General features: G+C 38.7%; 1 protein-coding gene across 1 annotated transcript; it reads right to left on the bottom strand.

Annotated features, from left to right (window-relative positions):
* Nucleotides 1–1,069: 1,069 nt before the first annotated feature.
* PJA2 (praja ring finger ubiquitin ligase 2) lies at nt 1,070–22,108 on the bottom strand. The gene is made up of 8 exons (XM_062513655.1): nt 21,904–22,108; nt 15,255–16,296; nt 10,790–10,975; nt 9,205–9,390; nt 7,037–7,145; nt 2,885–2,999; nt 2,479–2,594; nt 1,070–1,193 (listed from the first exon to the last, which is right to left on the bottom strand). Exons 1-8 carry the CDS (start codon nt 22,100–22,102, stop codon nt 1,113–1,115), a joined length of 2,034 nt encoding a protein of 677 aa, XP_062369639.1. The 5' UTR covers nt 22,103–22,108; the 3' UTR covers nt 1,070–1,112.
* Nucleotides 22,109–23,623: the final 1,515 nt, after the last annotated feature.

Below are 23,623 nucleotides of genomic sequence, written 5' to 3'. Positions count from 1 at the left end.
CAATGAGTCCCAATCAACAAGAGCGAAATGTGGTGGCCCATAAGGATCCCTATGGGGACCAGAACTTTTTAAGGTCTTTATCAGTGACACAGACAAAGGGATCAAGTGCCGCCTTTGCAAATCTCAGATGAAGCTGAACAGTGCAGTTGACACTCCTGAGGGACAGGATACCATCCAGAGGGCCATAGACAAGCTCGAGAAGAGGCCCATGGGAATCTCCTGAGGTTTAACAGGGCCGAGTGCTGGTGCTGCACCTGGGTCAGGGCAATCCCTGGTGCCAGCCCAGTCTGGGGATGAACAGATTGAGAGCAGCCCTGCCCAGAAGGACTTGGGGGTGCTGGGGGTGAGAGCTGGACATGAGCCACTCATGGGCACTCCCAGCCCAGACAGAGAAGTGTGTCCTGGGCTGCATCCAGAGCCTCGTGGGCAGCACGGGAGGGAGGGGATTCTGCCCCTCTGCTCTGCTCTGATGAGACCTCACCTGCAGAGCCACCTCCAGCCCTGGGGTCCCAGCACAGGAAGGACATGGAGCTGCTGGAAAGAGTCCAGACAGGGACAGGAAGGTGATCAGGGGGATGGAGCACCTCTGCTATGAGGAAAGGCTGGGGATTGTTCAGCCTGGAGAAGAGAAGGCTTTGAGGTGACCAAATTGTGGCCTTCCAGCCCCTGAAGGGACTCCATAAGAAGGATGGAGAGTGACTATTCACAAGGGCATGTGACAGGATAAGGGGGAATGGTTTCAAATGAAAAGAAAAGCTGGGATCGCGTATTAGGAGGTAGTTCTTTACTGTGAGGGTGGTGAGGCCCTGACACAGGTTGCCCAGAGAAGCTGTGGAAGTCCCATCCCTGGAAGTGTTCAAGGCCAGGTTGGATGTGACTTGGAGCAATCTGGTCTAGAGGAAGGTGTTGCTGCCCACAGCAAGTGGGGTTGGAGCCAGATCATCCTTCCAACCCAAGCCAATCCATGACTATATATTAATATTTTATACTGTATTGTTTTCACACTGTAATTAAAACTGGCAAAATTTACATTTTTTTTGGTGGCAGATTTTATTTCTGACTCTAGTGTGAGGGTTCTGTAGCAATGTTAGCAGAAGATGGTGAATCATCAATCAAATAAAAAAACCAGTGTCATCAGCTGCTTCAGGAAGCACAGGTGCAAGCACATGACGACAAACAGGGCATGTTCCCGACTACAAAAAGAGAAAAAAAAAAACCCACCATTTAGGTTAATTTGCACAGCTTGCATTCAATTCTTCTGAAAACCTGGAAGTTATTATTTATAAAGTATTTAGGATCTCCCCAACAGTACCACCACAAACTCAGATTTGACTGTATATCTACGTGGAGCTGACACCTAACACAAACCCAGAAAAAAGATTTGTTTTGCATTTACACCAGCTCCACAGCAAATGCATCAGGTTCTTCTTCACAGCATTGATTTTACAGGTGGGACTTTTTTTTTGAGGCAAGGATTAAAAACATGTTAGGTACAGCCCAAATCTAAGAGGAAGTACTTTGTCTTAGTTTTCAGCAATAGAAGTTTACTATGACAAAAAAGAGGCAGATGTGTAAAACAAGAAAAATTAATATGATAATCGACATTATCAAGCCAAAAAAAATTTATAAACGCATCAACTAAATCCAACAACCCTCCATGCTGGAGGTGTTCTGATATGACCTCCATTGTACATTCAATCTATCTTTCTCTTATATTCCTGAGAAAATTGTGTTACACTATAAGATCACTGAGAACTACCAAATCCAGGCTCATACTGCACATAAAGGTGAGTGCAAGCACAACTGAAAAAAACATACCAGTTCATTAATTATGGTTGTTTTAGTCTAGTTTCAACATGAGGCAAGCCTTTTAAAGACATTTGGAAGGGAACTGATTACAGATCATGAAAATGAAACTTAATATCATATAGAATTACTAAAGGTAATTTTAAATAAAGTTAATCCACAAGCATTTTAGTATTTCCTCTGCCAGCCTTAGCTGTCACCATAAACGTGACATAAAAGTCACCATGATATCATGGTAAGACAGAGCAAACCCTTTGCTCTTCCCAGAGAAAATGATTCCATCATCTTAACTTCAAGGCAGAAATATAGTAAAGAAAGCTTTTCTTGTACCAAAACAAGTTATAACATATATATATCTATATATGATATATATAGATATATATATGCACACACAACATATATACATGTCTTTCATTCTTAGTAAAGGAAAACATGTTTTCCCATACAGAAATATTCCCCCTATTGAAAAAATTGCCCTTCAGGTAAGTACAAATATAAATTTCTTTCCTCACTTGCCCAAGAATTTGGTCCCATAGTGCATAAATTCAACAGCCAGTTATTTCTTGTTATTTCATCCCACATTTTCAAAGAGTTAAAGTTGTTCTTCCCAGAAGAATACACAAAATACATCCCCCCGCCCACCAAATCCTCCACCAATCCTGTAGTACTTACTCTCTGCAACCAAAGAGTTACACATGGTTTGTGAAACAAATGACGACAGGGCAGCTCTGTTATGCTTTCACCTTCTACATATTCACTGCAACAGATAGTACAACACTGCTCTTGACCTAAACCCCAGATGAAGAAAAAGTATTAATACCTTGTTTTACATCTAAGATGAGCGCAAATTAAAATACATATATTATCAACAGTATCACAAATGGTGACAAAGTACAGTCACAGTAATTGCATTACTGTGATTAGTTTTCCAAATAGATCAAAATTATATTCAGATTCAAAAGATCTTAAAACAGCATGATGCAGTAAGTATACTTAATTATCGCATCTACTGTATTAGAGAAAGTTGAACTTGTTGTACAAACTCTGTTGAAATTCCTTTTTCATTATTTTTCCATACCATTGTAGTCACCTGTAATGATAATCTGTGGCAGACAGTCTATAGCTTCTTTCGTAGCTGGTGGATGAGTCTGTTCAACATCAAATGTAAGAGATTCCAACTGTGCCAGAGCAGTCTAAAAGGAGTAAGCAGAGATCAAGTTCTCTTACTCATAAATGTAAGATTTCATACAGAACAAACAAGCAAGAAAAGGAACCCAATTCTAGCAGTATTACTTTTAAAAATGGAATATGTGTGTCAAACTAACCATTACATAATTTTTATTTTTGTAATGAGTGAGATGAAACTGAAGGTCAAAACAATAATGCCTTGCTTTTAAAGCATTCTTAAAGTATGAGGACAGAGTCACAACTTAATCTATAATGAACATTTGTTAATTTTAAAAAGTTACAGAAAAGGTAGCAAGTTGAAAATGTAATAGAGCTTGCCAATCTAAAACGGTCCTTTCATTTTGCTTGTGAAAATAAATGCCTTATTAATGTGTTTCCTGGCTTCAACTATTGAATTACTCAGGCACAAACAAAAAATACTAAGTACCTTTGCTTTAAACTTCAAGAAATAAAAACCCCAAGATCCATATAGATATTTAAAATCTTAAGACAGACAAAATGCTCTGAAGTAACTTTTTTTTAAACTCAAATTTTTTACCATACAAAATCTTTAAGACTACAAGTCTAGACCATATTTGCTGTGTACATCATACACTCAACTATGTAAGACACTGAAAAGACAACCAGTAGAAAAAGAAATTAAAATCACAGAACTCAGAATAGTTGGTTATACTTGCTGAGAAACGTACTACCTTTTTGAACAGCAAACAACCTGAAACTGAAGAACCAAGAACACAGAAGCACTGGGTTCACACCCTGAATGAATTAGTCACATCCTTTAAGTACAACTACTTACTGTTCCAACCAACTTGAAAATTACTCTATTGGCCACAAAACTCTTAGTAAGAAGTGTAAGATAGCATGGTATTTTTAAAACATTGAGAATACACTTAACTAAAAAGCTCTATATACTAGAGAACCACTGGATTATACAGAAACCTTTTCAGTAGTCTTTCCTCTTAAACTTTCCCTGAAGTTAATACAGCTGCTGTCTGAAAACATGCCTGGACTTGGATCACAGTGACAATGTAGCACAAGTTTCCACACTACCACACATCTAAACTAGTAGTTTTATACCTACAGACAAACCTTTGTGTCAGAGAGAGATCTGCATGAGCTAAGAAGTATTTACAGCTCCTACTGCAACATGTATTCTCATCTAGAAATGTCAGTGTAAGCGAAAACCTGGGGCTATCCCTAGTACCATGTGAAAGTCCCCCTACAAAACATGTACATTGCTCCAATTTTACAGCTAATACCCATCAAATTCTGCACAGCAAAATACAGCAGGTATGATACCTGCTGTATTATACAGCAGATACAGCAGGCAATACTACCTTACTAACATTAGGATGATTTTAGTATTTGTTTTTCTCTCCAACTGCAATGGTCTGAGAATAAACTGTAGGCAAAAATACTATGCTTAATCAGAGTGAAAACTAGGTAAGATCCCAGGGTTACAGATGGTTGCAGCATTACTTGTGTGTCAAACTTCTCTGTTTATGTTCAGCATGAGTATTCTCAAACAAAAAACATTGTATTGCTTGCTTGCTTCTGAAACCTACACAAAACATCACAGACACAAAATCTTACAGTGACTCTGAGGATGAAAACCACATTTTCAAACCCAAAGCAAAGTAGTGTTTGTTTTATAACTTTTATTTGATGGATCTTCAAAATAACTATACTTTCTCTTATTACTTTTATGACTGCTTACTTCTCCATGTACCAAACAGAAAATGCTGGACATTTTTCAGTTAAATCAAGAGTGCTACAGCCTACAGGAGTTTAAGCTCCTCACATCTGTGAACTGGCACAGGAAACACTTATGAAGTATTTTTTTCATTGACGCAGCAGAGCCAATCAGCCTGATCTGTACTGGTAATGAAGTAAACCAGATACAAAGAAAATATATAGCTGGGAGTAACAGATGGAAGTAAAGAATATTTTAAATCACACTAATATTCTATTAGTTTTTAGGAACACAGAGCCTTATAGAACATAGCTTTTCAAAACGAGTATCTAATATTTGCATTATTTCTCCCCTCCAAATGACACAATTATTTGGGGTAGATCTCTCCCACTCCCTGCCCTCCAATTACAATACGCTTGAATTTTGGATGTTTTACTGTGTCACATCCCTTTGAAGTATTTCAAAGCAATAGTAAATTATTTTGCTTGTATTTTCTGAAAAAAATTAGTAGCCACTTCATACTGTAAAAATATGTGCTCTATATTCTGCTTGAGATTTGAAGGGAATATTTGGATCCTTAATCAAAACCTGTGCTGTCCATGTAGTCACAGTCCATACAATTCTTCCTCTAATTACTTAGTTATCACTTTCTGCTGACTAATTCCAAATATGCCAGACTTCCATGCCTACCTTAAAATTTCACACCCTTATATATGCTATTTTCAAGCACAAATGCTATGTATGACAACTGGCTTTTCCACATTTACCGTGCCCTGTACCACAGGGGCCTCTATAGTCACTTGACTGCTTGCTAATGGTGTTCAGTGATGCTCTGTTCCTGGTGACACAAATGTAATTATAGCACCTCCTCAGCCAGCCATTCACATAATCACCTAGGATTACTTTTACAGATCACTCTGACAGGACTGTACACACTTCTGACAGAGTACTTAGGCAAATATTGTTACACAGGAATGAGAAAGAAAAACTTAAAGAGTCATAATAAACTCAGTCTCTTTTTCAAGTGTTAATGTGCAGATAAAAAAAATGGGATTAGCTTCCCCTCTCCACATAGATCCTCTCGCTTTGGTGCAAAGGAGGAGGTCAACAGCTTTTGCAGTTCTGGGTTTTTTGATGTAGTGAGAACCAGCAGCTATGAAAAAGACAAAAATTTTCTCTATCTGGCTTCAAAATACTGCTTTTACAATAAGAATATTAACAGACCTTCTCCATGTTAATGAAGTGTCGCTAAATGAGTAGCTGTTACCAAGACCTTACACAGCTTGTAATACTTGATCATGAATAATGACCTCCCATATACCTTCAGGGACATACAAAACCTGGAAATTTCATTACAGCCCTTTCACTGCCTTGGAAAAGATCTGGGAAGCTTATTCAGAAAATCATTGACTTTGCATGTATCCATGGGGAAAAACCCTATTATCTATGATTGCTCCACTGTCTGCCACCTTTACAGACCATTTCAAAGTGCCCTTAATATTTTGTATGTAAGCACACTGTGACATACAGGCTGCTCTGTTCATGCCTTTAAAATAAGTGCTAGTGGTCAAACTGCCTCTTGCTGCCCTAAACTTATGTCACCCACAAAACATTTAGTTCTGCTGTTGCAACACCATATTATATGTCTACACATCATTTAACTCTTATTTTGACAAATACCCTGCAGGGAAGATTTCTGGCAGTGCAAGAATTGTTGTGCTGCATCAGACTGGACTTCAGCTAGCTCTATATTCACTGACATTGACCAACCTGATGTAATAAACAAAAGACAAAGATCATAACCACGCTGGTTCTTGATAATAAATGCTTTGGTCTATCCAAATTTAGACAGGTGAAATGGGATAAAACAAGGTAAAGACAAAAGGCATAAACACAGAAAAGTCAAAAAGTCAATAGAAGTACTGATAAATAAAAACTTGAGACATCCAAATGTACTCTTGCAAAAGAAGAAAAAAAGAGCTGGGACAATTCACTGGCACAGATTCAAGTATAAGCTTTCCTTTGTTATGTAGCGAATCTGGAAAAATTCTTCAGAATTAAATGGCATATGTTTATACTGGTAGAAACCAGTAACTTTCTTTGCAGAACAAGGAAATAAACACATATACTAAAAGGAATAGGTGCTGATCAATGACTTATTGTAGTACATCCTTTAAAAAAAACTTCCAAGATGTATTTTCATGTTTGCAGACCCAAAAGTTCAAGCTAACACAGGGAAGTATTTTTTTATTATTCTCCTGATTTTCAGATCAAGTTCAAAAAGAATGCAACTATAAACATTTGTATCACAACATCACTGATATAAGACCATAAAAAATATTTTAATACCTCCACAGCTTCTAAGCGTCCCTCTAGTGCCATAAATGTGAGAAATTGAGGTTCCATGTAAGGAATGGCTTGAGCAAGTCCTAGGCCATCACCAAACTCATCAAGTAGTCTGAAAAACATGGGTTAGGAAACACCAACTTATTTTCAAAATCCGTAGTTACAACACAAAGTATGTATATATCAAATTATTGCACATCACCAGTTAACAGCCAGATACACAGCCAGCTGATCTCTCCCTCTCCTGTCTCAACGGGACATGTGAATAAGATTAAAAACTTATGCGTCAAGAAAAAGGGCCATGAGTCATCCACCACTACCACAGGCAAAACAGACTCAAATCAGGAAAAGCCTTAATTTTACTGAAAGGTTGAACCAGATGATTTTTTTAGATTCCTTTCAAGTTAGGCTGTTCTATGATCCTATGAATTTATCACCAATAAAAATGGATTTGAATGGCGTGAAACAAAGACAAAAACTAAAATACCTTTTCCTTAGCCCTCCCCTTATTTCGAGGCTCAACTTCACCCCTTCATTCTGAAGTCCTCCAAGTTCCCCTATCCCAAGCAGGGCAGAGGGAAATGAACAGGGGCTGTCATCTGCCCATGGGTTGTTCCTCTCTGCAAGGGTGTTTCCTGCAAGCTGCAGTCCTTCACCAACTACTCCAGCATCAGTTCTCCCCAGACACAGTTCCTTCAGCAAATCCCTACCTGTTCCACCATGGTCTTCTCCAGCACCTAGAGCACTTCCTCTTCCTTCTTTTCTGACCTTGGTGTCCGCAGGGCCGCTTCTCACATCATGCTTCTTTCTCTTTCACCCATGGCTTGCTATTCATAATTTTTTATCCTTTCTTAGACCTCTCCCAGAGGCCCCACCCCATGGTGGATCCACTGGAGCCAGCTGGAACCAGCTGTGTCCCACATAGGGCAGCCCCAGCCTCTCAGAGGCAGTTCTGCAGCTCCCTACCCCTGGTCCCAGCACACTAGTATCACACTCCTACAGTATATACTTCAGAACATCCTGATAGGTGTTTTTACTGTGAAAGGGTGCAAGTTCAGCTAGTATGTTTCACATGTGTGCTGTTAAGGTTGCTTTACAATTAATAGTCAGATTTTGGTTGCATCATGTGTCACAGTTCATGAATGGCAGCTCCTTTGAGTTCTGTTTTAGAAATTCAGAAATCAAATCTTAAAACATAAACAAGTGAAATGATATACAGGTCTGTATGTGCTCAGCTGACAAAACTCAACAGACCATCAACATCTTTGTTCCTCTTTTAAATAACTAGGAAGCTTACCACAGCTAACCTCCAACACTTAAAACAGCTTCTGTCCCTATCACACTATTAATTCCATTGCTAGCTTACTGCCTGACAGTCTAAAAATACATGCCTTACTTCTTGTTGGACTTTCATTCATTAGTCCCATTTATGCTCTTCCACAATACAACTTCACAAGGAGAAAACAACAGTGTTGGTATGTCTACAGTTGAGTTTATATTTTAATAAGCACAGAGATCAAGTGTTATGTTTCTCACCGGAAAGCTTTTTGTCTATCACATTCTAAAACAAACACATTATACTATTATACATTACACTATTTTGAATGTGTCTCCAATCACTTTACTCCTGGTGTTTGCAGCATTTTTATACTAAATTGATTGTAATATCCTTCAATAATCTAAGGACAGAAAATGGAGTGAAGCATTCCAAATTATAATAATATTAGGTAAGTGCATGGCATTTCAAAGAGAAATAAAATAGATTTATAATGACTAACTTATGCCAGTTCAAAGGACAAAAATACCAATTATAAAATGACTGACTTGAATGCTGATAAAATTCATATTGTCTTTATATTGTCTTTGTTACTGCCATTCATATTTTTGCTACGCTTCCCCTTAAAAATTAAATTTAAAAATACACCCATGCCTTGCATATTTAGGGCACCAAAATTTTCTCAAATAACAGCCTGATTCAGCAAATCTATTCCCTTTTCCCTCATTAGGAAATACATAGCACTTGAAATACCTTAAGCTTTAAAACTGAGGTTATTAGTCCTTGAAGCAACTGCACACTGAAAAGCCATGAGTACTTCTGACATGTTACATAGAAAACAAAATAGTAACTACAAAACCTCTGCAATTAAAGCAGACAACTACCAAATGCATACCTCCACTCCACATCCAGGTCTTCACTCACACTGGAGTCATCCTCAAGGTTGTTATTTCCATCCAACAAGAAGAATCCCAGATGTACAAAATCACTAACTGGATCATCTTCCTCGTCACTGCTACTTTCTACTTCTTCTCGATACTGTAACCAAGGAATTTCACCTTCCTCCAATAATGCCTGCTCCCTTTATATAAATAAATGAAAAGCTAAAATTAAAAGGTTAAGAGAATTTATAAACACACATAAGCAACAAAAGCCAAACATAAAAAGATTAAACAGGCATGTTTCCCAGACTGCAGAGGCCCAGATTGGAAATTCAGCATTTGCCATAAAAATTCAAGAAATTCCCAGTGGTATCAGCTCCAGACTCAGGATCTAGTAGCACCCATGATTCTGTGGCTCAAGGCCAGCAGTACAGGAAGCAGTTTGCTTTGATTTTTCACTAGTACAGCCAGCATCTCTGCCAGGGTTAATACATCAGGTACTAAACATTTTCTTATTTATCTGCAAGTTCCTAAAGGCACTAAGGAGAAAGATTGTCTTGAGCAGCCTCCATGGCAAAGCCTGGGCTGAATGTGATGCAAAGAGGTACTACTTGCAAGAGAAGCTATCTTGCAAGAGAAAGACTCTTCTCATTCCTGAATATTCTAGAGGAGCACAAGTCAGCTGGATACAGAGAGTCATGGGGCTGTGAGGCTCACTTTCCTTATAAAAAGAAAAATAAATGGGAATTATGTTAAAGATGCACACATTTTCATGCTGTTGATATCAAAGAAAGTTAAAAAAGCACACAGTTCCATTACTCTCATTCTGAAAGAGATGAGCTGTCATGAAGTTTTCATAAAGTCTCACTACTTTTCCAAGACCCAAAAATGTGGAGAATAATAAAAAAGTATTAACAACAAAATGGACTGCTTGGCAATAGCTACTGTGCACCTCAGAGTGGAAGAAGCTGAAAGAACACTTTGGTGTGGCCTTTGCTTTATAAAGATCCAAACTAGAGTCAATACTAGACGCTTAGAAAAAAGCCAAGCATACTCTTCTCGTATATAGCTACAAATTTTGCCTGTTAGCCAAGGCACCTGCAGTTTATAAAGTACTCAATGACTGGAAAAATAAAGTAAGTTTAAAGTTACTAGAGCAAGCAAGTAATTCAAGTTTACTTAAATCACTGATAGGGCTGCAGAAAATAAGGAGCAGGAGTAGAACAGGAAATGCAATAAAGCAGAAAGTTCTTTTCAAGGAGTCCCAAGCAGTATCAAAAGATGTTTATGTAACATGTATATCTTAACAATTAACTTGTCTAACTGGCTTTTTAAAGTCAATATATTAAGTCTATTAACCATGTTTACACAGCATGCCAGTGCACTCTAATTTTTTCTGCATTTTTCATTACATAGAACTATTTGCATGAAATGCCATATTTTCCCTGATTACTACAACTGCTCAGATTAATGTGATGTAGGCAAATGATTCAGCATGGTAACTGCTTTTAGATGTTATTCTGTGTAGTGTTATGTGAACACACTACTACTGGTGATGCCAGAAGCTATAGGAAGTTAGCTAATAAAATAAAGGCATACCCTTCTTGGAAACAGAAGTCTATGCTCTCCTGTTTCCCACCACTTCTGCTCCTCTGCACACCAGGATCACGCTCCACCCTGCATGAGACAGTCGCCCAGCTTTCATCACTTGAGGACTGCTCTTTTTCCACAGCAGTAAAATAGGAAGGTACAGACGTAGACCATTCTCCATCACTGCACTCTGAGCTGCAATTTAAACGTGGTAAGAGAGTACGAATTCAAACACTGCTTTACGGCAAAAAAACAATTTCCTACTCTTCTATCAACATCGCTCTCAATATAGACAACTTTTTTCTAAGAGAAATTCATCTTGTGCTATCTATTGATGCATTACAAATCAAGTGTATGTAGAGTTGATTAAAAAAAAGAAAGTCTGTAACAAAGAATTCAAAAATTCTACCCATCCTACTTTGTAAAAATGTTTTGTTCTTCCCTTGCCACATATGTAGAGTACAGGGAACAACTCAAGAACAGAAACCAGATTCACTATACACATCTTTCTCCCAGATTACAAAAACGGCAGCAGTGGCAGTGCTTGATTAACAAATAATCATCAAGGTCAGCCTCACTGCTCAGCCAAATAAATTTAAAGTAAAAGCTGTCAGAATATATAAGCCATATAGAATGACTTTTTTTAACACAGAAAGATATAACGAATAATTTACTGCAAACTATTTGATTCACTAGCTGAAACAAGATGAATGGGGAGTTTTGAAAAGACAATTTGCTCAGCTACCAAAAACAAAAGGGCAGTAAATAAGCTTTGGGCAGCTTAAACAAAATAGCAGCACTAGCACAGTCTTAGGAAGGATGAACTACTGCTACCATTGGTAATGGCACTTAAGACAATTCACTCACTACAGTGACAGTTACCAAAATTCAAAAGATAGTCAACTAGATATGTCACTTTAAAAAGGTAAAGAAAACATACATACAAACAGACAACATGCTCACTAGACCTCATTCTATAAAGCAATTCAGAGCACCCACAGCAGAGTTTTCTAATCAGCGAAACCCAGTATGTGTAAGTATATCATTACCTCTCCACCTACAAACTCACTAATTTCCTCTCTTTATCAAATATTACAAATACATGCCAACAGAACTTTTAATTTAATGAATTTTAAGTGTTCTTGAAAAACAGCATAGTATATACTTCAAGCTTTACAATAATAAATACGTTCAAGATGCAGATTATATACACAGGAATTTTATTTTGAGGCAGGAATAAATTTTACTATCACAATTTTGATTACTTTAAAGAGATGGAAATGAGAATATTCATTAATTTTGTGCTATTTTAATGGACTACTTTAAAATAGAAATCATATCTACTATGAAATTCTGGTATGTAGTCAAATGAATCTCATATTACACCATCTAAAGCTAAATATTGACTTCTTTTAACCTTTTGTTCTCTTTGGTTTTTTGGTTTTGGGTTGGGAGTTTGTTTTGGTTCAGAATGTTGTTTGTTTTTCACGTTGTTTGATTAAGTTTTTTAATATATATTTTACAATTTCATCTTACATACTCTAAGATTTGTTGAAATACTCAGATCTCTTGTTTTAGTTCTCACTATTTCATAATCCGAGAATGACTTCCAACACACTTTAAAGTACTCCTCCCTTTGGCTTTAGTTAAATTTGCCCTCTTTAAGGTTTATACACAAACACTAATTCAAACCAGAAAAGGATACACCTGAAGTCATTAACACTAAACAATTGAAGAACATTAAATATTTCAGAACTCAGGATTTAACTGTGCTCAATTCCGCACAGATGCAGAACACTACTTAATGGTTGGGGAGTTACAGACTTGTCACTAGCCAAAAGCAAAGCACATGAACTTAGCATCTGCATGGGGATTTGCTGACAATAGTCCCTCCCCTGAACCCCCTCCTAACCTGTACCTGCCATACAGTCCAAAATTAAATGGATGGAGCTAATGGATATGATCCTCCTCCATCCACCCCTGTCTGGGACCTTCCACCACCCTTCCAACTTAGAACACATATGATTCTAACAAACAAGCAAGACCTTCTCCTTCCCAGACAGCTTCCACACACTAACACCACAACAGCTGTGCACCTCCCTGAAGTGAAAATGTAAGGTGGAGGCCCATACTGCAGCAACCAAAAGGTGAATTTCTCCCTTGGCTGGGAATAAGCTAACATTGTGCTGAAGGATGTAGTCTGGCACGTATGTCAAATCCACTTTTTATGCAGCTCTGCATGAACTTAAAGTACAGTATAAGCCTTTAAACATAAAACTTCACCTTTCAAGAGTGAACATATTACTCCTTTGTACAGACTAATAATTCTCAATTTATTTCATCAACATTAAGTATTTTTAGCTTTTAGAACAAAAATTATGGGGATTCTAAGTTAAAAACACACGATTCCTGTTTACTGGTTCAGTTACTGTCATCATCAAAAATATTTCAAATAATCCACGTTTTGTTTTGACATGCTACAATAACCCATCATTATGCATCATGGAAGCCAATGCTATAATTGTAAAATACATTACATACATGCAATACTTCATGGCATTTTAATCTTCTAGCAGCAGCATTTAAAAATGGAAAAGACTATGAACTAACAAAATTTTTTGGAAAGTACACTTTACAAGGAATTGAAGAATTCATTTGCAAGTACCTTTATTAAGAATCAAAGAATTGTCAGGGATGGAAGGAACCATTGAAGAACATCCAGTCCAACCCCTCTGCCATCCTGCAGTCCAACCAGGAGCAGGGCACAAAGAACTGTCCCAGGGGGGTTTGGAATGTCTTCAGAATGGGAGACTCTATGACCTCCTCATGCCACCTGTTCCAGTGCTCTGCCACCCTCAACCTAAAGTTCTTCTTGTTGTGGTAGAACATCTTGTGCTTTAGTTTATACCATTGCTCTTTGTCCTGTCACTGAGGACCACTTTTCAGTGGTGTCTGGCACCATCCTCCTGATACCTGCCTTGGAGATGTTTATTTGCATTAGTGACATCCCTCTCAGTCTTCTCTTCTCTAGACTAAACAGGCCCAGATCCCTTATGTCTCCTTGTAAGAAAGATGCTCCAGGCTCCCTCATCATATTTGTGGCCTCCACTGGAACCTTTTCAGTAGCTTCTTATCTTTCTTCAACTGAGGAAACCAAAAATGAACACAATACCCAGATGTGCCTCATTAGGGCCAAGAAGTAGGGCAGGATCACATCCCTGACCAGCTGGCCACATTCTTCCTGATGCATCCCAGGATCCCATTGTTTCTCCTGGCCCCCAAGGCACACATGACCAGCTCATGGTCAACTTGTCACCCACCAGCCCTCCAAGATCCTACCCAGCAGAGCTGCTCTCCAGTGGGTCAACCCCTAGCCTGTGCTGGTACTGGGCATTATTCCCCCCACACTCAAATGCAGGACCCTACACTTACACCTTGAAGGAGAAAAGCCCCTAAATCTACTATCCCATTTTAAAATACATTTTGTCCTCTCATAGTTGCAACACTGCAATATTTTGAGGACCAGATTTAATGCTAATTAATTTTCATGCTTTTCTTTCTACAAAAACACAGGAAACACAATCTAGTAAGCAGGTTAGCTTATGAATGGCAAGCACATGCACAAGACAGTCATATCTACATCCAGAACAAGTCTTGTAAAGAACGCCATAGGAACAGAATCAACAAGATGAAAGCAAACTGCAAGAAAATATAGGGAAAAAAGCCATCACAAACACTGCTATGTCTTCCATAAATGATCATGGTTAGAAATGTTTAACCCTCAAATAGCTCAGTTATATAATACCCAATTAATAGTGAAGAGTTCTAAACTAACATTTTATGAATAGAAGTTAATCAAGATAAGGTTTATCCCCACTACTTTGTCTTTGGGTGAAAAGCTCAAAGCAGGAGGAACCTGAATACTGCTTCTCACGTGAAGGTTGGAGCAGTTTGTAAATCTAAAATGGTAATAATTAAAAGCTACTTTGGAAACACCTAGTAGTCTGAAGAATTCCCATTAGAAAGGGATTATAAGTAACCCTATCAAGTTGTTCTTCATACATTACAAGGAAGAACAATTTCTTCCAAAAGACTGGACATAAGAACATAGGCTGTTATGCAGAATATTGAGATTTGGTAGCAAAAAAAGAAATTTTGAAGAGTAAGCATAGAAGAAAACTTTCGAAGTTGAACAAGTCACTCAGTCTTTACCCTCCATCTGCTCAGTAAAAGTGAAATAAAATAAACAAGTGTTATTCCTCAGGGCTAAGATGCTCTGACTGCAGACATAAGGAAAGGCTTTTTGCAATACCAGAAGAGTGAAGGGTAACAAAGAAAAAGTTTGCATCTTGTTATCTAATTATATTCTGAAATGCCTCTTTTTTATGGCCCACTTGCTAACACATTGTTCAGTTTTTCACATTATTTACACAAAAGATTCAATACTAAAACAGACTTAAAACCAAAATTTTACCTGTCTTCATCTTTGTGGCACATAAAGTAATGTGTGTTGTGGCCTTCAAACTCGTTCCAAAAAGCACTGTTACTTGGAAAATTATTTTGTTCTCGAGCTACTCCATTTCTTCTTAAATCTATATCTATGTTCCTTTCATGACTGTGCATTCTTGAGAGAAAGAACACACCAGAACTCATCTTGTCTTTACCATCTCTTAAGGGACACTCAGGATGGCACTGATGGACATCAGCAATTTCAGTTCTCCTCCAGGCATCACCTTCCTCTTCATCATCATTAGGGAGATTATTTTCTCTCTCCAACTGTTTTGCAATATTTTGTTTTCTAATTTTAGGTCTTACTACTAGCTCAGATGAATCTTCTTGATCAGCTTCTCCATCACTGATGTTTAATACATCAGCAACTGGTATGGGAATTCCAGTTCCAACAGCCACTAAATGTTTTATCTGCTGTGTTTCATAACTGTCATCACTCAGACTAATTTTTGGTGAAGCTTCATCTTCAGCAGATATAAATGTCCTATTGTTTGGACTTATCAAAGGCACTGGTTCTGCTTCTTTACAATTTTCTCTATAAATGCTATGGTTGGAAGCAGACAGTTGGGACTGTAAGTCATTAATAGATTCCACCTCTTTTTCACATTGAGGGAGCATGTTACCTAGTCTTTCCTGAATTAGACCTGTTGCTTCTTTTATCCAGGAATATTTGTCTAGAGAATCCTCTTCCTCTCCATCACTGCTATCTGGCTCATAGGAGTCAATGTTTACAAGAGCAATTCCATTTTTACCATTCAAATAATTTTGCCCTCCAGCTACATATTCTGCAAGGTCCTCAGATTTTTCATAAGGATTCATCAATTCTGGTGAAATTTGGTTGCCTCCTAGACCGTAACAGAATACAGAAAATGGTGATACGGTCACTTCAGAAGTTTGGCTTGATGCACCTTGGCAAACAGGTTCTCTAGTGCCAGCACCTTTTGACAAAGGCTCATCTAATAAATCAGCAGAAACTTGAACCAATGGATTGGAGTCTTCAGAGAAACCTGTAAGAAAGAATTCACAGGAATAATCAAAACCAACAAAAATATTCTTGTCTACAACAACTGCTAATTAAAAAGAAGGGATAATTTATTAGGACTGCAGTGCAAAGTGACAGAAACATTTATCAGAGATGCATTCTTCAATAATATATTTACTTTCTCATTTATACAAACTAAACCTACAGAAATAGATCTAAATTTTACAATTCCAGCTACAGATGCAATAGGGAAAAAAAATCTTGAACACATACAGAAGCAAAATTTTTACATTGTTTTTATAAAATGGAATTAAAAGGTAACAGGAAAACTGGAAGAACATTTTTCTCCATATTGGATTATCCATTCATTAACTGGCTAAATTGTGCCTTCTGCCACACTCAGATAAAGCCACTTATTGCTACTAGACATTCTGTACTAAAAGAACCTTTTAGTGCAACTCCTCACATGAAGAAAACAGCACTCAAATTACACTTGAACACCTCTTGCATAAAGAGAATATAAACATCACATCTATCAGCAAGAGATAAAGAAGGTAAAACCGTGTATACTACTGCTACTACAAAATCAACCTTTTGTTCAAGTAATTTTTAAACTCCTAATCAAGGCACTAGTGCATATTATTTTGTCCAAAATTGAATCTAAATCATTAGATGAGGCTCCATTACTAGGCTGGTGAATTCCTGGCATGGGAAACATATGAGAACTATGCCATTCAGCACTAGGACTCTGGCCTCTGGGAAATAATACTGTATCTAATTAGAATCTTGAAGCTCCTCCACAAAATTGCTATGAGCCAAGGCTGGTTGGCAGGCCCCTCTAGAGATCATCCAGTCCACTTCACTTGCTCAAGCAGAGTCACGTGTAGTAGGTTACCAAGGATCAAATCCAGTCATATTTTCAATATTGCCTATAATACCTCCTCCTACTCATCTTCTACAGTTTTTTAGATTCCTAAAGCACCTCAATGGTAACTTAATGGTACAGGTACCAAAGTGGCCAATTGGGAAAGGTGCTCTCCTTGATTCATCTCTTGATAACAGAGGGTCTCATGACTCAAGTGGAGACTTGTGCCAGTCTTGGCCACAGTAAACATGAAGTGATCGAGTTTAAAGTCTCTGGTGACAGAAGTAAAAACTTCAGCTCTGGACATGAGGAGAGCAGACTTCAGGCTACTCAGGGAACTAGTTAGTGAGATGCTGGGAAAACACTTTGGAAGGTGCTGGGGTCAGTGCTGGTCACTTTTTAAGGACCATGTCCCCAAGAGAACAGGCAATTCCAAGAATGCTGGAAGGCAAGTGAGGCAGAAGCCTGGCTTGGATGATCAGGGATCTTCTTTTGGAGCTAAAGCAAGAAAAGGAGGTGTATAGCCAGTAGAAGCAAAGCCAAGTGACATGGGAGGAATACAGAAATGCTGCTGCCACTGTAGGGAGAAAATTCATGTGGCAAAACTCAGTTGGGCTTGATGCAGGCCAGAAATGTGGGGGACAATAAAAAGAACTTTATTAAGTAGGTCGGTAGCAAGGGCAGTGCAGAAATAGCATTAGTTCATTACAGGATGAGTATGGTCACCTCACACAGGGACAGAGACAAGGCAGAGATGCTGAATTGTTTTTTTGCTCATCTTCAAGACTGATAAACAGAGGATGTGCAAGGAGGCCCCAGTGCCTTGAGCTAGAGGACAATGATGATGAGAACAATAAACTCCCAGCCAACCCTGAACTTGTACAGGATTGCTGCTCCTGCTGAATCTCTGTATGTTTATAAGGCCTGATGGGACTCATCTGAGGGTAAGTCAACTAGTCAATGTCACAGTTGATGCCTCTCGATGATTTCTGAACAATTCTAGGAATCTGCAGAGGCCCCAGACTGGCTGGATGCCGGCTAATGCTGTCCCAGTTTTCAAGGAGGGCAAGGATGACCCTGGAAAGGCAGGCCTGTCAGTTCACTTCAGTGACTGTTAAACAACAGAGATGACTTTTTGATATAGTGAAAAACCTGAAGGAAATGCAGTCACTGGTCTCAGCCACCACAGCTTCCTGACAGGAAAGTCCTGCTTGTCAAACCTTATCTCCTTTTTATGACAGGGTATCCCACCTATCAGATCAAGGGAATTAATTAATATAATCTTTATGGATTTTAGCAAAGCTTTTGATACTGTCTCACATATGATGCTTCTGGACAAAATACCTAGCCCACAGCTGCATATACACATCATGTGTTGGTTGAGTAACTGGCTCATGGGTCAGGCACAAACAGGGACAGGGAGTAGTGTGACACCGCACTGGTGACCTGTCACTAGTGAGATTCTGCAGGGCTCTATCCTCGGCCCTGTGCTCTTCATATCTTCATAAACAACTTCAACACAGGACTCAAAGGTACACAAAGTAAGTTTGCTGATGACACTAAATCGGGATGCAAGAGAGCAGCACTGGGGATCCTGGTCAATGACAAGTTCAACATGTGCCCTGGCAGTTCAACATGTGCCCTGCTCTGCTCTGGGGCAGCCTCACCTTGAGTGCTTGGGCCAGTTTTGGGTGCCACCATGTAAGACATAAAACTATTAGAGTGCCTAAAGGAAGGCCATGAAGATGGTGAAGAACCAACAGGGGGAAGCCGCATAAGGAGTGGCTGAGGTGACTTGGTCTGTTCATCTTGGAGGACACTGAGGGGAGATCTCACTGGGTCTTCAACATCCCCAAAGAGAAAGAAGAGGGGCAGACACTGGCATCTTCTCAGTGGTGACCAGTGACAGGACCCAAGGGAATGGCCTGAAGTTGTGCCAGGGGTGGTTTAGGTTGGATATTGGGTAAAGGTTCTTGCCCCATAGGGTGGTTGGGCACTGGAGCAGGCTTCCCAGGGCAGTGGTCATAGCACTGGCTTGACAAAGTTCAAGAAGTGTTTGGACAACACTCCTGGGCATATGGAGTGATTCTTGGGGATGTCTACGCAGGGCCAGGAGTTGGACTCAATGATCCTTGTGAGTTCCCTCTAACTCAGGAAATATGCAGCATTTTAGGTAATACCTATCCACCCAAATATAATACCAGCTGGGGAAAAATGTTGCCTAGTAGAGGCAAAGAAAGTAAATCAATCCAAAATAGCTCTGTAAGATAAACTTGAAGAGTTGTAATACACACAAACAAATGGAAAGGCATTTAGTTATTAGACTTACTTATACACAAAGCAACTGTATTAAGAAGAGGGAGAGAATACACCCTTAACCTGCATATATCTAACAACCCATAAAATAACTGCATGCTGCTCTCTGTGTAACTGAAATAAGAAATGTGGTAGTGTTATAAAGAGATGGTAAGAAGATCTCCACTAACATCAACACCGTCTTACAGGAAACAGACCTTTAACTAAATGAAAGTATACAAAATGTATGAAGCATAGACAACAGTAAACACTTTAATTACAAAAAAAATCAAAAACACCCCAAGACAATCTAGATCACATAACAGCTTACAAAAACAATGGATTACAATGCAAAAAACAGCACTATGCTACTATCATTTAAAAAGAAAATATTAGAGTAAGAAAACAGATTCAAAATAGTCTATAATAGAAGGAGGAGAAAAAGAAGCTACCTTGTATAGCCATAGAATCACTTATGCTGGAAAAGACCACTCATGTATCAAGTGCAATCATAAATCAAACACTGCCAAGTCCACCATTAGACTGTGTATACATACCTTTTAAGGACCTCCAGGAACTGGTAACTTTGCCAGTTTTCTGGGGACCGTCTTCCAATGACTGGCAACCCCTCTGGTAAAGGTATTTTCCCTACCATACAATTAAACCTCCCCTGGTGCAATCTCAGGCCATTTTCTCTTGTTTCATCACTTGCTATTGTGATGGGCCTCAGATTGAACCAGGGGAGGCTTAATTTTGTTTGTTTGTAAAACAGAAAGAACCACACCCACCTTACTCCAGCCTCCTCTCAGGCAATTGTACAGAGCAGGAAGGTCCCCCTGAGCCTCCTTTTCTCCAGGCTGAACACCCCCAGCTGCTCCTCACCTGACTTGTGCTCCAGACTCTTTCACAGCCCTGCTGTCCTTCTACAGACATGTTCCAGCCCCTCAACGACCTTCCTGAATGGAGGGACCCAGAACTGGACACAGCACTTGAGGTGTAACCTAACCAGTGCCCAGCACAAAGGGGTGGTCACTGCCCTGGTGCCACACTACTGCTGACACAGGCCAGGTGCCCTTGGCCACCTGGGCACACTGATGGCTCATATTCAGCCAGTGTTGAGCAGTACCCCCAAGTCCCTTCTCCCTGGGCACTTAGGAAGATCTCAGGCTGTATCAAATGGGGCTTTTTAAGCTGAAAAGCTCAGACAAAGAAACGGGACCATGTTTCCAATCCAAGAAGGCATTCTGTATTCCTCCATTAAATTATTATTCAGACGCTAATGTCACAGAAGGCATTTGGGCAAATACTAACATCCTGTCTTGGGATGCAATGCAGGATGTGACCAAAAGTATATGTTCTATCACCATCTGTTAAAACCAGGTGGGGCAGTGCTCTTTACCTTTTCCACAACTCATCCTTCTTCCAGGGAGATATCTTCTGCTAATGGGCCATTGAGTCCCACTGTATGACTGATAAAATTACATCATCCCATTGGGAGATGCTCCACACAGGGGGAGGAGCCAAACACTTCCTACCTAAATAAAATCTGAGATTTGGAACATCAGAGCAGCCTTTTCCCACTGGATTCCAGAGGAAAACCAGACCCTTGTACATCATCACTGGACCTTTGGAGGAACACTGCACCCTTCTACAGGAGCACTGCTTCAACTGAACCACATCTGTCAGTCCAGGAGGACTGCAGCCACCATTTAATGGGACTGCTGCCAACACCCAGACTGATTGATGGGGTGTCAGGTTGTATTCTGACTGACAGTGTTTTGGGGTCTTTTGTATTACTGTATTTTTATTTTAATTTTCCTAGTAAAGAACTGTTATTCCTGAGAGCCCCTTAAATTCAAAATTATAATAATTTGGAGGGAAGGGGTTTACATTTTCCATTTCAAAAGAGGCTCATGCCTTCCTTAGCAGACACCTGTCTTTCAAACCAAGACATATCTAATAGTCATTAAACAAGAAAGGGAGGTGGTCTAACTGGTATGAACAAATAAAAGATTAACTTTTAAAGACATTTTAGAGGCTTAAACTAATTTTCACTACGGCTGACAAAGAGAACAACCATGAGAGAACACGATGCATGAAATATTTCACAGTCTTGTTCTAAACAGCAAGTTAGAATAGGCATTTTCTTCCAAATGTGAATTTTAATTTGGAGACAAAATAATTGGAATTAAACAACGTTACTCTTATCTAGTTTGTTAGAACACATTAACTCATGAATGTTCTTCAGACAAAACTACACAGCCTAATATAGATTTATTAGATTATTTATACTTTAATAAAGTGAAATTTAGTATAAAAACAAATTAAAGACATAAAAAATGTGCTTTTCATGTTATTTAAGTGGCTCACTAACATGAGTCACTTACATGGCTCTCAGTGTCCTTTCCTCCTTGCAGCCCCAAGCATCCCAGTTTACAACAAAATGGCACATACACACAGATACATATATACCTAAAGAATTCTCTTTTTGAACATCTTCCAGTTCTAACTGTTTGCAGTTGTCATTCTGTTGATGTCTACCTCTGCCTTGATCATCCAAAAATGGTCTCAACCCAACATAGGAATGTCTTCTTCCACATCTTCCACCTGTAATAGTTTGATATCCTCCTGTAGGTTTGGGCCAGGCAGTTTTGCCAAGTCCTTGGCCCATTGCTACATGAGATTATGGAGGAAAGAAAAAGAGAGAGATATTTGTTAGACAACAATATGTCTTCGCAGTTTCCCTCTTACCTAACAGTTTTATATACTTCTTTTAATCAAGGAATTTTCTATTTCTCTGAAGTCTTTAGCTTCATTAGCAATATGATTAAAAGTGCATTAATATGATAAAGTGCTCTGGACCCATACATTATGAAAGCATGGAACTGAGTTTTCATGTACACTAAATAATATTGACAAACACTGATTGTGCCCGTCTTAACATATTTTTAGCAAATAACAGAGACTTTTTTTAAATGCAATCTCAGATACCACACCTTTTAAAATGTTTTTTCACTCTGTTCATAAATCAGACATAACACATATATTAGCTTGCAGAAAAGATTTGCAAGCACTACAATGGGGGAAATCCTTCAGGTAATACAGCACAATTCAAGCAGCCCTAGCTAGCTTATATATTTGTGACTGGAAAAGTATAATTAATCACATCACACCTTCTAAAACAAAAGTCCCAGGGAGAAGGCTTTATTCTTACTGGTAGAGGTATTATGTTCAGGCATGGCCATACAAGGCATTGCCCACACACTGCTGCTTCTTACAGCAGTTTTTCATGTTCATGAAACTTACAGCTTTTACCAAGAAAATTTCGAATATGGAGCAAAAAATAACTTCAGAAGCAGTGGAAAAGGGATGCCAATAAAGAGAGATTTTAATACAGCAGTATTATCAGGTATTAATAATATAACACAAGGGTTCATGCCCAAAGGCTGTTGCTTGTACAAATGCAATTAGACATTCACTATTTCAGATATACAGTGACTTCTTTGTGTCCCTCTAAGTCACTTTTAATCTTTACTAGATATGGAATTAAAAAGTTTCCATTCTTGAAACTCAACAAATTAAAAAGTTAACATTAAAGACAAGGAAGATAAAGTCTGCAACCATTCATATAGTCATTATGAACTTTAGAAAATTATGAAAGCTTTTTGATTTCCTGGCTGTGCAAATAATCTCTTCATTACACTTAAAAAGAGTATCTACGGCAGAGACATAGGAAGGAGATTGAACCTTGGCAGAAAAAAAATAGCAGGTATCTGATGCTTTTTTGCCTCATTTATCTATGAAGCTATATGTAGTTTGATTACACATAGTCTTCCCTGGAAGTATTTTTGAATATTTGTCCAGACTTGCCCAACCTACATTAAAAACCAGAACCTAAAATGCTTGTTCTGCTATAACTATACCACTCCTGCAATCTTTAGAAAGGTGAAAACTCTGGCATCTTTGCAAAACAAAACCCTGGAAACTAATGTAAGAAAAACCAAGACTGACAAGTAATTTTCCTATCTAGTCAGCCAGTAGTTATCTTTATTAAGTCAACCAGCAAGTTATTTTTTTTCAACGAAGTTCTGACAATTCTGAAATGTCCCTGATTACAACGTGGTCAGCAGACTGCTAGAGGGAGCTGGTAATTAGTAGCCACATCCAAATCTGCAGAACAAAATCCAACAGA

This window comes from Cinclus cinclus, chromosome Z, assembly GCF_963662255.1.
Source record: "Cinclus cinclus chromosome Z, bCinCin1.1, whole genome shotgun sequence".
Classification (NCBI taxonomy): Eukaryota; Metazoa; Chordata; class Aves; order Passeriformes; family Cinclidae; genus Cinclus; species Cinclus cinclus.
This window is presented reverse-complemented; position numbering and strand designations above follow the sequence as displayed.